We start from the raw sequence: 15,497 nt of genomic DNA, 5'->3' as shown, positions 1-15,497 counted from the left end.
CAGAGATAGCCATTAAAGGGTTTCTGCAAATAATATAGTTTAATTGTAACTACAGTAAAGATTTTCTATATACATTATGTTCACTGCAGAGGGTATTAGAGATTTGCCATGCATGTTTTATTGCACATATAAATATTGTACAAAGGATCATGAATATTCTCTTTTTAGCCGTACAGGTTAAGACTGCATAAAAAAAGCTGTATTACAAAATACTTAGAGCTATTTATTTACAGCCAACTTCAAGCAAATACTGAAAGACACTATCAGGAGAAAAACAAAATTTTAATTATGAAAAACCAAGATTTGTCAAAATAATAATAATTACAAAGCTTCATGTTGCCATATATACATTGTAAAAAAATACTCAGGAAACCTGCATTTTATCCCTCAAGACGCAGAAATCAATATTCCTATTTTTATATTTGATCCTTGAATGCTTTTAAAATTTGATAAACTCTGACTTGAAAATTTATTTTCTTTACATTGCTCGTGCTTTTTGACAAAACAGATATTTGTGCAGCTCTGTAAAATATTAAAATACATTTTCATTTAGTGTTAAAGTGCACAGTACATTTTATAGGAAACAATATGCTAGCTGCCGATCAAATTACAATTTCAGGCAATGTTCCCTCTATAAAATGAATGTTTTTGCTTTGGTTGAAGTAACTGGATATTCCATGCATACTGCCTGTCTCATTGTCTGCGAGCCCACTTTCCTCCTCCTCCCACGCTGCTGTCACTGCCTCCCAGCCCCTTGGCAAGGTGTGCTGCTGAGGTTCAGACATGAACATGGGTGGGTGGAAATGCAGCGCCTGTGAACGTGTCTGCAGCTGCCTCGGGAGGGGGTAGTGACAAGTATGCATCACTCTGCCCAAAAGCCTTCATACAACAGTTCTCTCCACATCCTCTTGCTTAAATATTTAGCCCTCCCACCCCCTTGTCTCTTTTTTTTGCCACTCTACATTTCAAACTCCCTGCTTGTGTGTCCCCAGCCAGCTTTCCTTTTCACCACATGCAGCTGCCCCATCCTGCTTGCCCAAATCCCATCACTGGCTTCTTGTGTGAATGAAAATGGGATGTTCCAGAGAGCAGAAGAAACGCTGTGCTGGAACTTTTTGATGTCTTAATAATAAATTATGCTTTTAAAAATGTCTTTGAAAAATGTAAAGTGGTGATAAGGAGAAGAACTTTTATATCCTATTGCTGACATGGAAGTAGAGGTCTGATGCTGCAAATGTGCACTACAGAACATTGTGCTTAATTCTGTGGATACTTTTAAAGAGAAGCACTGTACCCAGGCAGGTTGAATCTGGAAGATTGGGTCTTTGAGACTGCCTTTGGCAATTTCAATCATTTTGCCTCCTCTTGAAGGAATCACTGAAGAGAAGTTAATTTTTTGGCTACCTGGTGAATCTTATTAATGTTCTTGTGCTATTTTTTACTATTTGTTCTGTAGTGCTGTAATCTTTAAAAGAAATCAAGTTACAGTGCAAAATTACATTTCAAGACACATGATCCTAATGCACGTAATTCATTTTGTTGTGGCAAAAGTTAAATGTCTTGTGCATAGTAAAATAAGCAATCAAAAATATTTGTTCACATTTATTTTTCAAGTTTACATATTTCCTTTTGTTTTTTTGTTTTTAAACATCTATATACAAATAAAATGGGTGTGCTCTCACTTTCAGCCAATTTAGTCTAGTGAGGGAAGAGGTGTTACTGGAATGTAGGAAACTCAATGGAATGCAGACAATTTTTTACCAATGTTCCACAGATCCAAGAAATAAAGAATGCCATTCCAGCTAGCTGTTCTTTTAATAGAAGCACCTATTTTGTTTGCTTTTTATCTTACATATTAGAAAATACAATTTATGGAGATCTAGAGCTACTGCACACCAAGTAGAATAAAAAATAACTAAGTATTTATATTAAAATAAAGTGTTTAACCACAAAAAAAGCAGTAATAAAATACAGTTTCCTAATTTACATTTTGCATCCAAAGGATGAATAACAACTCACTAATAAATAATATTTATATAAATATTTTATGTCTGGATATTTTTAAAAGGCAATAGCCTGAAGCAACTGCAGAAAAACCTAAGGTGGTAGCAGTCTGATTTACTCTCCCTTCTCCCTCCCCCCAGGTGATTACAGTGATTCTTACTTTAGTAATACAAAGGTATCTTGCTGCAAGACAGCTGTGTACTCCACACGATTTTAAGTGGCAGAGAGGTGGTTGTTTTAGTAAGTACTGTACAAAGTGAGCTATAAAAGGAGTGAAGCGCCAACTTCCCCTAGAAAATGTTTCTGTTCAGTTTCTGCTTTGTAGTTTGACACATGTACAGTCTGAAACATGGGTTTAAAATCGTAAGAATACTCTCGGAGTACTGAAGTTGTTTTCAATGCAGTTTGAAAAAATGGGCAGTTTTTTGATTGTTTCATGGCACAGTGTAGCTGGTAACAGCAGAGAGAGTAGTTTCATGTGAATAAAGCTTGTTTCACTGTGGTTACATCTAGCAATGCTTGAACTGTTATGCTCACTTTTACCAAGCCCTTTTCTTCTAGGATGTGATGTGGTAGGCAGAGCTTCTCCTAGAAAAAGACAAAAAAAGGAGTAAAAATTAGAATATTCAATACTCGCTGCAGAACCTCACTTCACATGATCACATTTGGAACACAAAGCCCAGCAAGCAGGAATCGTTTCCTATTTTTAATTAAAAAGAACTTCCTGTGATTTTGACAGAAAGTCTCTTTTGCTCCCACTACACCCAAGAGTTAGTGAGAGATCTATTAATATTCTGGGCCCCAGAAACTAAGTTGTTCTGCGGTCATTACAGCATGTAAACAGCTAAGAGTGAGGGCCAGCAAGCACACACCGAACTTTCACCTACAAAGCAGGATAACACGGCATTTGCCCTGTTATGACATATATGAGAGATGGGGGATGGAAAGCTGACTTTTTTTAAAAAAAGCAAACCAAAAAAACCCATTTTCCTGCTAAGCTCTAGCCAGGTCCCAGGCTATGCACCTTGAAAACTACACACTAGCACATACAGGGAAGTGTGTGCAATGTTGTGCATTCAATGGGCAAACTGTTTTGTTCTGAATATTTGCACCTTATTTGAAACACCCAGGAATCAACTTTATTCACCATAAGGACACAGCAGTCATGGCCAGGATGGAACACTGGCTGTCCACAGAGGCTGTTACAGCAGAAGACAGTCAAGCAGTAAATACTGTATCTCCTACAGGGAGAGGAAGACACCCACCCATGAAATAATTAGAGAAAGCCTTAGAGGGGCAGCCTTGTGTCACAACTGGCCCTCTCTTTAAAAAGTTTCTCAGCGTAACTGGGTATTCATGTTAAGAAATCAGTGTAAGTGGGCAGCAGGTCTAGAATAAATGGAAAAGCCAGACTACATCACATAAACCATAGTTACAACTGTGAGACTCACTGCCACAACATGGAAGCCAAAAGCGTAAATGGGATGACAAAAATATACAGGTAAGAGAAAAATCCAAACAATGCTGTTAAACACAAACACATGGAAACAGTGTCTGGCTCATGAAGTCCCTAAGCTGTTAAGTCATTGCTTTAGGCATGAAAAAGGCAACACCTGTGTGATCTAACCCGTTCCTTCCCTATGCATCCATACATGACCATCAGCAGACCTGGAATATTGATTTTTTGGAAAGGGTGGTTTTGATATTCTCACTATTGATTATCTTGGTTATTCAACAAACTTCCAGCTTTTAAAACTACTGATGCATTTGAGATTGTTTTAATTAACTGCCTGTCTTCTACTGAATATTCCTCCTGCATCTGTAATGCTAACTAAGGTTTCCTTATTTTATCTTAATGCAATTCATGGTCCTTTTCCACACTTCCTCATATTGATTACTTCTTCAATTTAAACCTCACTGATCTCTTCAACCTGTCTTCTCATGACATTTTTTCAGTTCTAGTCCCTTCCTTGACTCCTGTGGCCCCTTACAACTCAATATAACAGAACTGGTATACACAAAAACAATTTGTTCAGTCTTTATTACATTATGCACCTATGTTTAATTGTTTTTATCTCCTTCCACTCTTGTCCAGTCCTTGCTCATGAAACCTCCTCTAGTGGGCCACAGCTCCAGAAAAGTATCAGTCCTAAACAGCTGTTCCACTACTTCTGATGTTTATGACTTTCTTTTGTTAATGAATATTTTCCTTATGAATAACCAACATTTAGCCAGTTTAAATTTCCTGTCAATTTCCTCACATCCCACTCCAGCTTCAATGAAAGGAAAAACTGCAAAATGTACCTGTTAATTACTAAACCTGAAGATAAGAGCCAAACTTCATTCACAATCACAGCATCTGATACTGGTAACTGTAATTTATCTGTATTTTGTTTGCATTTTATATTTTACTAATGAAGCCTTTTTAGTATTTATTATGTTTTAAAGCTTTTTTAAAGACCCAGAAACAACTTCAAACAGATAATTTTCAAGGAGCTTGGCTGAGAAGGTCAGCAGGAGATGGACAACACTCATTTCCCCTTCATTTCCTCTTCATGGAAGACAGCATATATAGTAATATTCTTACTAATGCTGAGTTACTACTTCTACTGAGTTTATTGATTCTGATTCACATTGACCAAACTATTCTGTTCCTGTTGGCCACTCTGCCCCCTCTCTGCTGCAACCACTTGTCTAGTCAGGCCAAGGAACTACCCCCCATCCTGCAGCCATTCCAGGTCATCAGCCACATTTCCATTCCAAACCTACCTACCATAAACCGATCACTTAAGTTAAGATGCTTAGTTCTGCAGTTCATTATTGTTGGTTCTTCTGACTGAAATATTGACCTGCAAGCTTTCAGAGATGGTTTCCCTCGACTTTTATTCCTCTAAAAAAAGTGTCTTTTCCAGAAAATAATATAGTTTAGGATGCAAACTCCTAAACTGATACCAATTAGCACTGGAGTATACATAAGGTAGATACAGTGATATCAAATAAAAGGGGAAACCCACCCCCCAATATTCTTATACTTCAAAGGTGCGATTTCTACTAGACATTTTGCCAATCTACTGTCCTGGGATCCAGTTCATCTAAAAATCCACAATGGTCTGATTTTGAATTTTTTTCCTTTAAATAATTATATTAATCTTACTTGAGAATACAAATCATACACGTGAAGTGAAATGTTATTCATTCCACACTCTTCTACTTCTTTCCAGGGTCCTTGCACAGTAGGCTCCTGTTTCACAGATTTGGTGGTCCTTAGCATGGCAATATTTCATTATTCTTCCATGCTAGACAAAAGGTATTTAATAAGAAGGCCTGCTGAATTCAGTATCTGAAAACTAAGGAACTGGCACTACATGGCTGAAGAGTATGGACTGAATCCAAAAGTCCAACTTTAAGAAAACCTATCTCGCTAGATATTTATGTTTGAAAAGATTCTACATTTTGCTATTGAAGTCAGATTTGCAAAACCACCACAGTCAAGGATGTTTACTTAGGAAAAATTTAAATTCCAAACCCACCATATTTTTGTGGCACCTTGGAGCACTCACTGAACTGTTCTGTCATGTCCTTGCTAGGATTTTTGCAGTTGTTTATAAGCACATTTGCACTAAAAGCGTAAGGGAATGCATGCCCCATTTCCTATAAAAACCCCATCCAATATGTTTTCTTTCTGTTTTTAAAGAGAAGTGTTATCTAATTATTTTAAATACAGCATAGTAATTTAGTCTGAAAGAAGCAACCTCTCTCCACCTGCTGTATTTACAAGATGCATACTCCAATCAGAAAAGCTGTCCTAGGAGGTCTGTAAAAACACAGGACCATACAACTGTGTTGTAGGAGTGAAAAGTTTCCCACCACATAACTTTTTAATGCATCATTCTATGTTAGTGCTCAAAACATACACACTTGACAGCCTTCTCTTATGAAGCACGTGGAACTTGCTAAAATTTTATAATTCTGCAGCTCAACACATGGCTACAATGAACTTTTCAAACTTGACAATGAGACTGATGCCATCTCCTAAAAAGACAAACTTCTCTTAATGTGTCACAAATCAATTCTGATATGTAATTCCTAAACACTGTCTTTCAGGCTTTGTAAATGACTTTCATCAAGCCTGTGTCACATACTTTTCAAATCAGAGTTTTTGAGTCACATATTTACTTCTCAGACTAAGTAAAGTCAAATCTCACCAAGGATGGAATCCAAAGCACAAATGACAGCCTTCCATAACAGCAGTAACATCTCAGGCGTCTCCATATTAAAGTTCAGCTGCTGTCTCTGCTATTCCATGCCCTGCTTCATTCCCTCACCAGATACAACTGCTCTCTGGAAACTAGTGACAGCAGAGCTGTGAAGTGGCACACCATGGAGATTTCAAAGCTTACCTTAAATCCTAGCATTTTGAAGCCAATGCCTGACCAACCAAGAGGAGAACTTGCCCCTGACTCTAAGGAGACTCAACTTCACCCACTTCTCCCCACATTTAATACAATTTCTGTCCCAATTACAATAGTTTCAAATGCATAATACTTCTGTATATAAGTATGAATTCCCTCTCTAAAAACATCCCTGCTGAAACCATGACTGAACAAACCCCAAAAGAATAAATTGAAGAAATGGATACTAATTCTACAGACCAGCCTAAAACAATTGTGGTGGGAAGGGCTGTCACTCCTCTCATAGCAGCACCAATCTCTTTATTCTCTATCCATATTCAAAAATTAAGATCTAATATATTTTTACTGCCTTTTTTCTCTCTAAGAACACAAAGGAACTTAAATCACTTGTTGCAAGCAAACCACCTTCTACAGACACACAGCCATTTTGAACGGATAAAGATGTTTTCAAAATCATATGAAGCAGAAGAACAAACTCCTCCTGAAGGGAAAAAAAGCATTAAAAAGTGCACAAAAAGGAAGCAGCAGCAGGAGGCTGAATCACAAAGCAGCACAAAGAGACAGTACCACAGGTGTACCCACAAATGTACACGTGTGCATGTGCTTGCCAAAGCAAGTTTCTAATCCTGGAACAAAATGTCTGATTTAGGATGGAAGAAAGCCAAAAATACACAATGACATTAAGCTCTCAAGAATACATAACACACTTCACATACATATCCATTTTCTTTGACATTGGATGTCTTCAAAGTCAAGACAACTGTTTGAATTAGTTTATGGCAGGGCAAGCAGCTTGGCAATTCAGATAGACCAAGTATTTATAACAAAGACATTGCTGCTATAATATCAGATTGGTAAGTGGTAAAATGACCACATCATGGTAAGAGCAGGGCCCAACTGTCTGTATTTGTTAGGAAAAAGACAGAGAAATGGAATCCCATGATTTGGCAAGAGCCTCTCTCTTTCTTCCTTGGATTTGTAGAATATGAGATTTCAGATCTACAGGGAAAAATATTAATAAAAAAATGAACACTGGAATGTGCAAATTCTGAAAGTACAAATTAAAAAACCTTAGTCCATGTAATGCCCATCATTTCATGTTCAAAGCCAACTATTTTGAAGTGGAAAGTCAATAAAAGAAACTTTAGGACCCTACACTTAAGCAAACTTATGTGCAATACTCTCAGCCTTTAGGTCAATACACTCATCCTTTTAGATCAAGGCCGATTTTCTTTCTAAAGATTTGGAAAAGAAAGCTATAGCAAATATTTACTTTTTAATATGTCTAAGGCAATTTAAAACTATGTCCTTTAATATATTTTTTTTCTTTTCCACTATTACCGTTGATGTCTATATATGCCCAGATGCAACGAACTACCATTTCAAGTAGAAATGAAAAGAGATATAAAAAAGCACAGTCATTCAGACTATACTGCAGCTGCAAAATTATGTATTTGGAGTCATAGCCAGTTAGACATCTCGATAGGTGTATCTTCTGCACATTCAACAAACTGTAAATATCTGCAAAACTGTAATTGCTGATGATGGGCTTTGAATTCTTCAATACCTTATGACCTTGAGCCATAAAATTTAAAAGTAGACCACATATTTTATAAAATCCCTCACAGTTTTATTCTAACATGCTTAGAAAACAGTGATCTGAAACTTCAAGGAACAAAGATCTTTATAAAGACAAGACACACATGAAACAGTAAGAGAAAACAGAATCTTACAAGGGAAATACCAATTACACCATGAACTTACATATTAAATTCTGAGAAAGTGATGAGTGTTTTGTATCATCAAAGCAGAATAGGTCATTACCTTACAGTATTTTTCTACTGCTCTTTCTGCATAATACAGTTTGTGTTATAGAAATGAAGGAAATGGCAAAGTTTCACAAAACCAGCTGTACCACTTTTTTCTCAACCTGCATGTACAACTGGGTTGGTTTTTTTGTTTGTTTGTTTGTTTTGTTGGGTTTTGTTGGGTTTTTTTTGGTAACAGGAGAAAAAATTGTGAAAAACAATGACATGGCAACTCTTTGGTAACTTATTAATGTGTACTGAGTAGAAAACTGTATTGAGTATTTGCTCAGATCTAATTCAGTCCCCATTCACATAAACTTCAACTTTCAGAACATTTATTAGGAGCACAATGGAATCTATACACAGCTTTCAGCTATAAAAACTTGTTAATATACAAGAAGCATTTGAAGGACTGTTATAGTGCATTACACTGCACTTGAAAATACTTCTTTTTTCTGGATCAAGGAAAAAGAAAGCCAAATCCTCACATCAAAATGCCACTTGTGATCCAGTGCAAACAGTTTGCTTGCAAAAATATCGACTACAATCTGTATTTATTATTTTATTACAGTATGGATGGGATGACCCCCATAGGACATAAGCGTTAATATGATGGGCATAGTACAGATTGGAAATAAATTTATTAGGAAATCTCTGATGATCACTGCAATGGAAAAAAAAAATGAATGGGAAAAGAAACAGAGGAGCAAATACAATTAGTGTTATTAATGAATATAGGGGTGAAATACAGTGCACTTTCTTTTTTTTATTTTTTACTCAAGGCAATCAACTTCTTATGTGACTGGCTATGAGCAGTCAGTACCAATTATACCTAGCTGGATATCTCAATATTGACATCTCCTGAAAGAGGAGGAACCATCAAAGTGTTGAACTGTTTGGTTCACAAGTACTAAAGCCACAGAACCGCAGCACAGAAACAGGACTCTGAATTTAGCGAAGAACCTACTGGAGTAGATTAATGATGTTTTAGTTTCCAGTTCTCCATTTAGTGTAAGAATTACTGACTTCAGAGATGGAAAGACAGATATTTTTCATATGTGCATTATGTTTGAAATATATTTTGAGAAACTTTATTATATTCCAATTTAGAAAATATACGTAATATTATTATATATAAGTAATGTAAGTATTTTCACTATTTCTTTCCCTTTAAGAGTGATAGATATTTGGAAGTGTAATCAATAACAACCCCCCAAAAATACCAAACTGGATAAGCTTCATGTATGGTAGTACAGCTGTGCTTGTCATGAACCAAGTATGTTTGGTGTTTTTCACCATCTGTTTCAAGACAGCTTCACTATCTCTACCAGAAACTGCACATAATGCTACAGTTTAAATACCCAATATTGTTATAGCTGAGAACACACAGAAAGTGATCCCTAAGTAACTAAGCGATGACCCTGTTTGCATGGTAAGCATATACCAATTTAGGACTTTGGGCAAGTCTGAGAGTAAAGTGTCACTGTGACTGGGGGAAGTTCACTTGGTCTACACTGACACGGTGTAGCAGTTCAGTTTCTAGCCCAGTGTCTACTCTGATAAAGCATTCAAAACCACTGAAGACATGAACTTCCATTTCTGCATACTGAAAACACAAAGCACATTGATTACTCCTCTTACCACCCTCCAAACTGTTGGATACAGTGGATAATCAGATGTGCTATTAGACAATGGACAGACGTGTATTATAGGATGGTAGCAAAACCTTTCTCCACATGATTTTCTAATTTGAAAAGATGTACTCATACATGTAGTTCAGCACTATATAAGGAGGGTACAACACAAAGCATGGACAGGAGACTTGTCTACCACTTAAGGGAGCAATAGCAAAATCCCAACCCTACAGAAGACATCACTTCTGTCTCAAATGCCAACACTGGATTTGGATTATAGAGAAACATTATTAATAGATTCTGAACTGATTCAAGCAAGATGTCTCTCAGTTTCATCAGAAAAGCAAAATAATTAGAACAAGACAACAAAACTCAAAACAAAGTTCTGCTCAAAGTAGAAGCTTAAATGTGAAGCTGTGACTCAATAAACAAGTGTCTGCTGTTGGAATTGCTGAAATGAGGCACACAGAAGACAGGCCTGTGTAGGATGAAGGCACAAGTCTATAGCTACATACCAAATAAAAAGCTTTGAAACACTCACTGAACTCTCACCTGGTCACAGATGACATTCTTTGCAATCAAGTCGTTATATGTATGCACTGGAAACTTCTACACATCAAACCCTTTAAAAATTTTGATTTATCCATCATCTGAAATTAATTCTTCCATTGAAAAATATGTATCTAAGTTACATTGTATCTATGTATCTATCATTTACTACTTTTTATCTATATCTGTCTATATATATGTATCTATTTATATCTATATATTTAAGCCACAGAAACCAGGAATAGAACTGCATTTAAAAGTTTTTTAATAAAACGTTACAAGTATCTGTGGAGTGAACATATTTATAGAGCAGCATTAAATAATAACCGTATGGCCAGGATAATCAGTAACGTACAAATTTTTATCCTAGTTATACTCTAAAAGTCTATAGCTAATTTTATTATATACTGTACAGGGGAAAACTAATGCATGTATTTTCAATACACAAAACTGAGGTCCTTTGGTTAGCTAGCCTGAGACTGAGTTACAAATTTAGGCAACAACATTTAGGCCAATATTGCAAATCCAATATGGGTTTATACTCAAGGGTTTGTATTTTTCTATCAATTTTTATTTGTACATTTCATGTCAATTAGGAGAAAACCCAAAAATTGTCTTATTTTAAGTTTCAGAGTTGATGAACAGAACACAGAACTGGAAGGGAAGTGGAGGTCATCAGCCCAGCAGTCTAACCACAGGCAGAGTTCAAATATACCAAAATAGCTCCTGGCTAATGTATGTCTAAGCTGCTCTCTAAAACCTAGGATGGAAAAGCTAGAGTCTTCCCAGAGGATTTGTTTTCCTAGCTACATAGTCTTTGCTCCATTGGTTACACAAACGAACAAACAAACAGTATCTGCATTTTCACAGGTGATAAAACAGAGAAGATGATGCGACTTGCTTGATGCCACACAAAAGAATGGCAGGTAAAGGAATCTAACGGCTTATTCCCAAACTGCCTCACTGTACTGCATGATTTTCATCCAGAAACATTCTAAAGTCCCTTGGATTCTATGGCTTACTCACACTTGCTGCTAATTTACAGTCACCTTTGGGGTCTATCGTAGCAAGTGTTTATAAGGAGTTCAACACTATTCTGTGTAACAGAAGAAAAGGATTATTCTACCATAGCAAAACATAACTACTCCAGTATGGAATTTAATCAGAACAGTAGAGACGAACAATAATCTCTCAAGTTACAGTACTCTTGTTAATATATAAGAATTTAAAAATCACAGGAATTTGAAAGACAGTTCTCTAAGTGCTCTTAACACACTACGTGCAGAGATAATTGGCAACCACTCAGAAAATACCATCACCTGCTGGAAGTGCCACCTGAAGCTGCTTCAGTATCTGCAGCATTCTTGGATTTTCACAAGTAAGAGGCTCAGCTCTATTTAGCTTGTGATACTCATCTAGCCTACACCCAAAACTGGAACAAGAGGAGCTTCACTGCTTTAACGCATTCAGTAAGTAGTCTAGGCAACATGAAAGAAAAACTATAAATAAAGAGGTACATAAGTTCTTAAACTACAGCTGGAGGGGATAGAAGACATGGAACTTGCCTTCAAGATGCTACTCCTCTCTACAATTTCAAGAGATTAATAAAGATATTACAAGGAAGGGAAGCAAGGGAAAGGGAGAAGCTTGTAAGGCAAAGGAAGGAAATCAAGTACCTGTAATTTGTCAGAGACAAAGCAGAAAGTTTGTGCGCACATGCGAACAGGTTATGCTGTTAGCAAATTCCAGTGATAAGTAATATACATCAAGACTATAAAAAGTATATGGAAAAGACAAAAGCCTATTAGATCCCAGGAGCGAAAAGCAGAAGTTGATTGTGGGGGTTTCTCCCCGAGGGCGAGCAGAGTGTCAACAGTCTTTCGAATGTGACGAATATCCGACTGCAGGATGTCATACGGAGAGCAGAGGTCAGCCTATCCCGAAGGGCAGCCATTAGAACAGAAAAAGAGTGCAAAAAATTAAAAATACAAAAATAGAAAGATATTGATAAATATATTATCACAATATTCTAGCATAAACATGTAGGACTAGTTTCTTCCTAGTATTGCCTTAGTCACTAGACATCTCAGCCTTCTTTTCTCTCCTCTAAATACTGAAGCTATTGTATAACATCAGAATGTTAAGACAGAAGAGCTCAGGCCTTCTAATCCTTCCAAAATTATGCCCAAGTTCACAAAGGTGAGGAAGCTCCTGTGATCCACTCACTCCAATGAGGTCTGCACACCTTTGTCAATATGGACCTTATCCAAATGCTTAAATGGAACCAGCTGAAAAAACTAACTTATAAAATAGCAAACAGTGGGTTAGAAAGCTGTTAAAAGCACAAGCAGCAGTAATATGAAGTCTCAAGAAAAAGTACTTACAGAAATCATTAGAAGTATGCAAAATTCTCTAATATAGTTATCTAAAACTTGGTATTCAAATATCACCTCAAATGATACCCTGGGATAGAAACTTTAAAAGTCATTATAGTACTAACTATACTTAATTTTAATAAAGTTTTTAAACTGAAGAATTGGGCACTAAATTCCCTATGTAGCATTTTTTAAATTATTAGCAGATTGGATTCCCATAGCTTTTTTGGAAAGTATCAATCAACTGATGTGGCAACTTACTCTAGAATAGCTATACAATATGAAGTGTAATATGTAATAGTATCAGTATGTTCACACAATATTTAGCATTTAAATCAAACCAAGCAACTCTAGTACTTCTGAAATGCAGTCTAAGATACACCATTTTACATTGTAAATAAGGCCTTACTGAGATAATTAATACTTACTGAACAAAATTACATGCAGTAAGAGTTTGAGAGAACACTATTCCAGTGAAGCTTTTCAGCCTCACTTCCTTAATGAACTGACAGTACAGAAAATAAATCAAGACATGGAAGTTCAATGTCTGTTCTCTGTTAGTGCAAATTTTCAAGACCCAGTTTGAAATAAATTAAACTTTAAAATATTTAAAATGTCTTTCCATCCTGAAAAGTGGCTAGTGAAACTGGAAGTCAAAACTGTCAGTCATTCATACACAAATAAAACAGTGACACTTTTGTTTTGTTTTGCTTACCATGACTGGTTCTAGTTTTACCAGGAGTCAAAAGCTGCAAAATGTTGTAACTTAGGCCAGCAGATACAGAGCAGGAAACCAACCTGCCTAGCAACAACACTTTTTTTGCAGTCATTTTTTAGAATTTTTAAATTCAAAACTTTAATGTGATAATAAACTTCAATTCAATTCTGTTATTTTTCTGTTATTATTTAGACAGCACAAAACATGCTGATCTTGTTTAAAAATGGAATAGAACTAGTACTGTATTCAAGAACACCTACATCCACAAGCTGCTTATCACAGAAACAAGTTTTAATGCAAACTATTTGTGACTAGCAACTACATAATATACTGCATTTATACAAGACACCAACAAATCCAGTAAATACTGGATTAATTTTGGAACAACATCCAAGACTCAATTCCTACTTGTTGCAAATACATACCAAAAGTAAATATCTAAGATATATTCAACTTACATTTTAAAAAGAGAATGCCAGAACTTTATAACAAGGAGTTTTCAAAATTTTTGCCCAAAAAAACACCCAAAACAATGCCAAGAGTCCCTACTGCAGTCAAATGAAGAAGAGAGTAATTTCAGAGTTTAGAGACTAAGAGCTGGTAAAAGGTTGACTTTTTGCAGATACTGATGAAGTTACTAACTCAAGATTCACATCCTAAGCAGCATAAGGAGGAGCCAAAGCATACAAAAACAGCCAACACATGCAGAAGAAACTTTCTACAGAAACTGCCATGATGTGTTTTAGTTAAATTCAGTGAAACTTGGGGAAGTCTTAGGAATGTCTATTTTTGTGTGTTCTCTGACCACGGATAATTTGGTATTATATTCACACCTTATAATGTAAAATATTTCATGTGTTTTAGATTTCTGGAATGTAACTGTAGATGAAAAATATATAGCTCTTCTATAATGGTAGAAGTATTTCCACTTATTGCACTGATATTGTGCAATAAAAATACAAAACTAAAACATGACATCATGAAACTGTGAAAAAGCACATGACTCTCACATAAAGTCTCAAAGATAATCACCCATCCACTCATCTGTGATGAACACTGCCCCTCTCATTTAGGGGACTGAAATTATTGCTAGTAAGAACTACAAAGACACACCTGTTTAATCATTACATTTATGGACTTGTCATCTATGAAGCTGTATGATTAAATCATACAGCTGTCAATCATGCACACAGAATAAACACAGTAAGACAGAAGTGGGACAGCAAAAGCATAACCAGCTGCTTGTGTGGACAAACCACCCTCATTGTGCATGCCCCCGCAGTGACTGAAAACAGACAGCATTTCAGAACTGACCTCCTCGGATTTACACTCTAGTAAAAAAAGCCAAGAGTAAATTTCCAGAAGTGCATTAAAGAAAGAAATTTGTAGTGCATGTGCACTATACTCAAAACACAAATGAAAGGAACCTCAGAACTCTGCTTTCAGAACTGTAATTGAGAGTGTATTGAACCACTTAACTCCATATCGTAGGCCAAACAGTGTCCATTACTGAGTCCAGAGGGAAAAGGTGGAGAAAGGAGTCATACCTGATAAAACTTACTGCAACTTCATGGATGTCTCATGATGAAACTATGGAGAAGTAACCAATTATGTGAAGTGATTAGAAAACAAGCATAAGTGGCAATGATAATATGCCTTGCAATAAACTGAAAAACATGATTACCAGTTGAACAACTAATAGGTGGATAGAAGGTAAAACACTTTATAGTCACTGCCTGGCTGCCTCCTTTACTTTCTTTTGCTACTTTTAGAATACAAAAGCTTCCTGTTTTGTTTTTCTTTATTATTGTTTTATTAATTTCCAATTCCACACTAACTCAAGTCACACTGATTTTTGGAATAATTCTGTCTGAATATATTATTGCCATATAGTGGACCTCAGTATCAGAGGAGAGGTTGAAACACAGAATGAGGTCCCATTTGCAGAATTTGAAAGTTACTCAGAAGGGACAGAGCTTAACCTTTTGTAGTCTGCA

At 36.1% G+C, this 15,497-nt stretch overlaps 1 protein-coding gene across 1 annotated transcript in view; it reads right to left on the bottom strand.

The window, feature by feature from the left end:
- Positions 1-3: 3 nt before the first annotated feature.
- Positions 4-15,497, bottom strand: part of LRCH1 (leucine rich repeats and calponin homology domain containing 1) — a gene marked incomplete at its 5' end in the record, with an annotated part of 115,336 nt that continues 99,842 nt past the window's right edge. The window contains one exon of the mRNA XM_083854422.1: positions 4-2,592. Within this exon, the coding sequence (XP_083710548.1) occupies positions 2,479-2,592 (114 nt within the window). The 3' untranslated portion in view covers positions 4-2,478. The remainder of the gene's footprint in view (positions 2,593-15,497) is intronic.

Source organism: Zosterops lateralis, assembly GCF_965231275.1.
Source record: "Zosterops lateralis genome assembly, chromosome: 2".
NCBI lineage: Eukaryota > Metazoa > Chordata > Aves > Passeriformes > Zosteropidae > Zosterops > Zosterops lateralis.
This window is presented reverse-complemented; position numbering and strand designations above follow the sequence as displayed.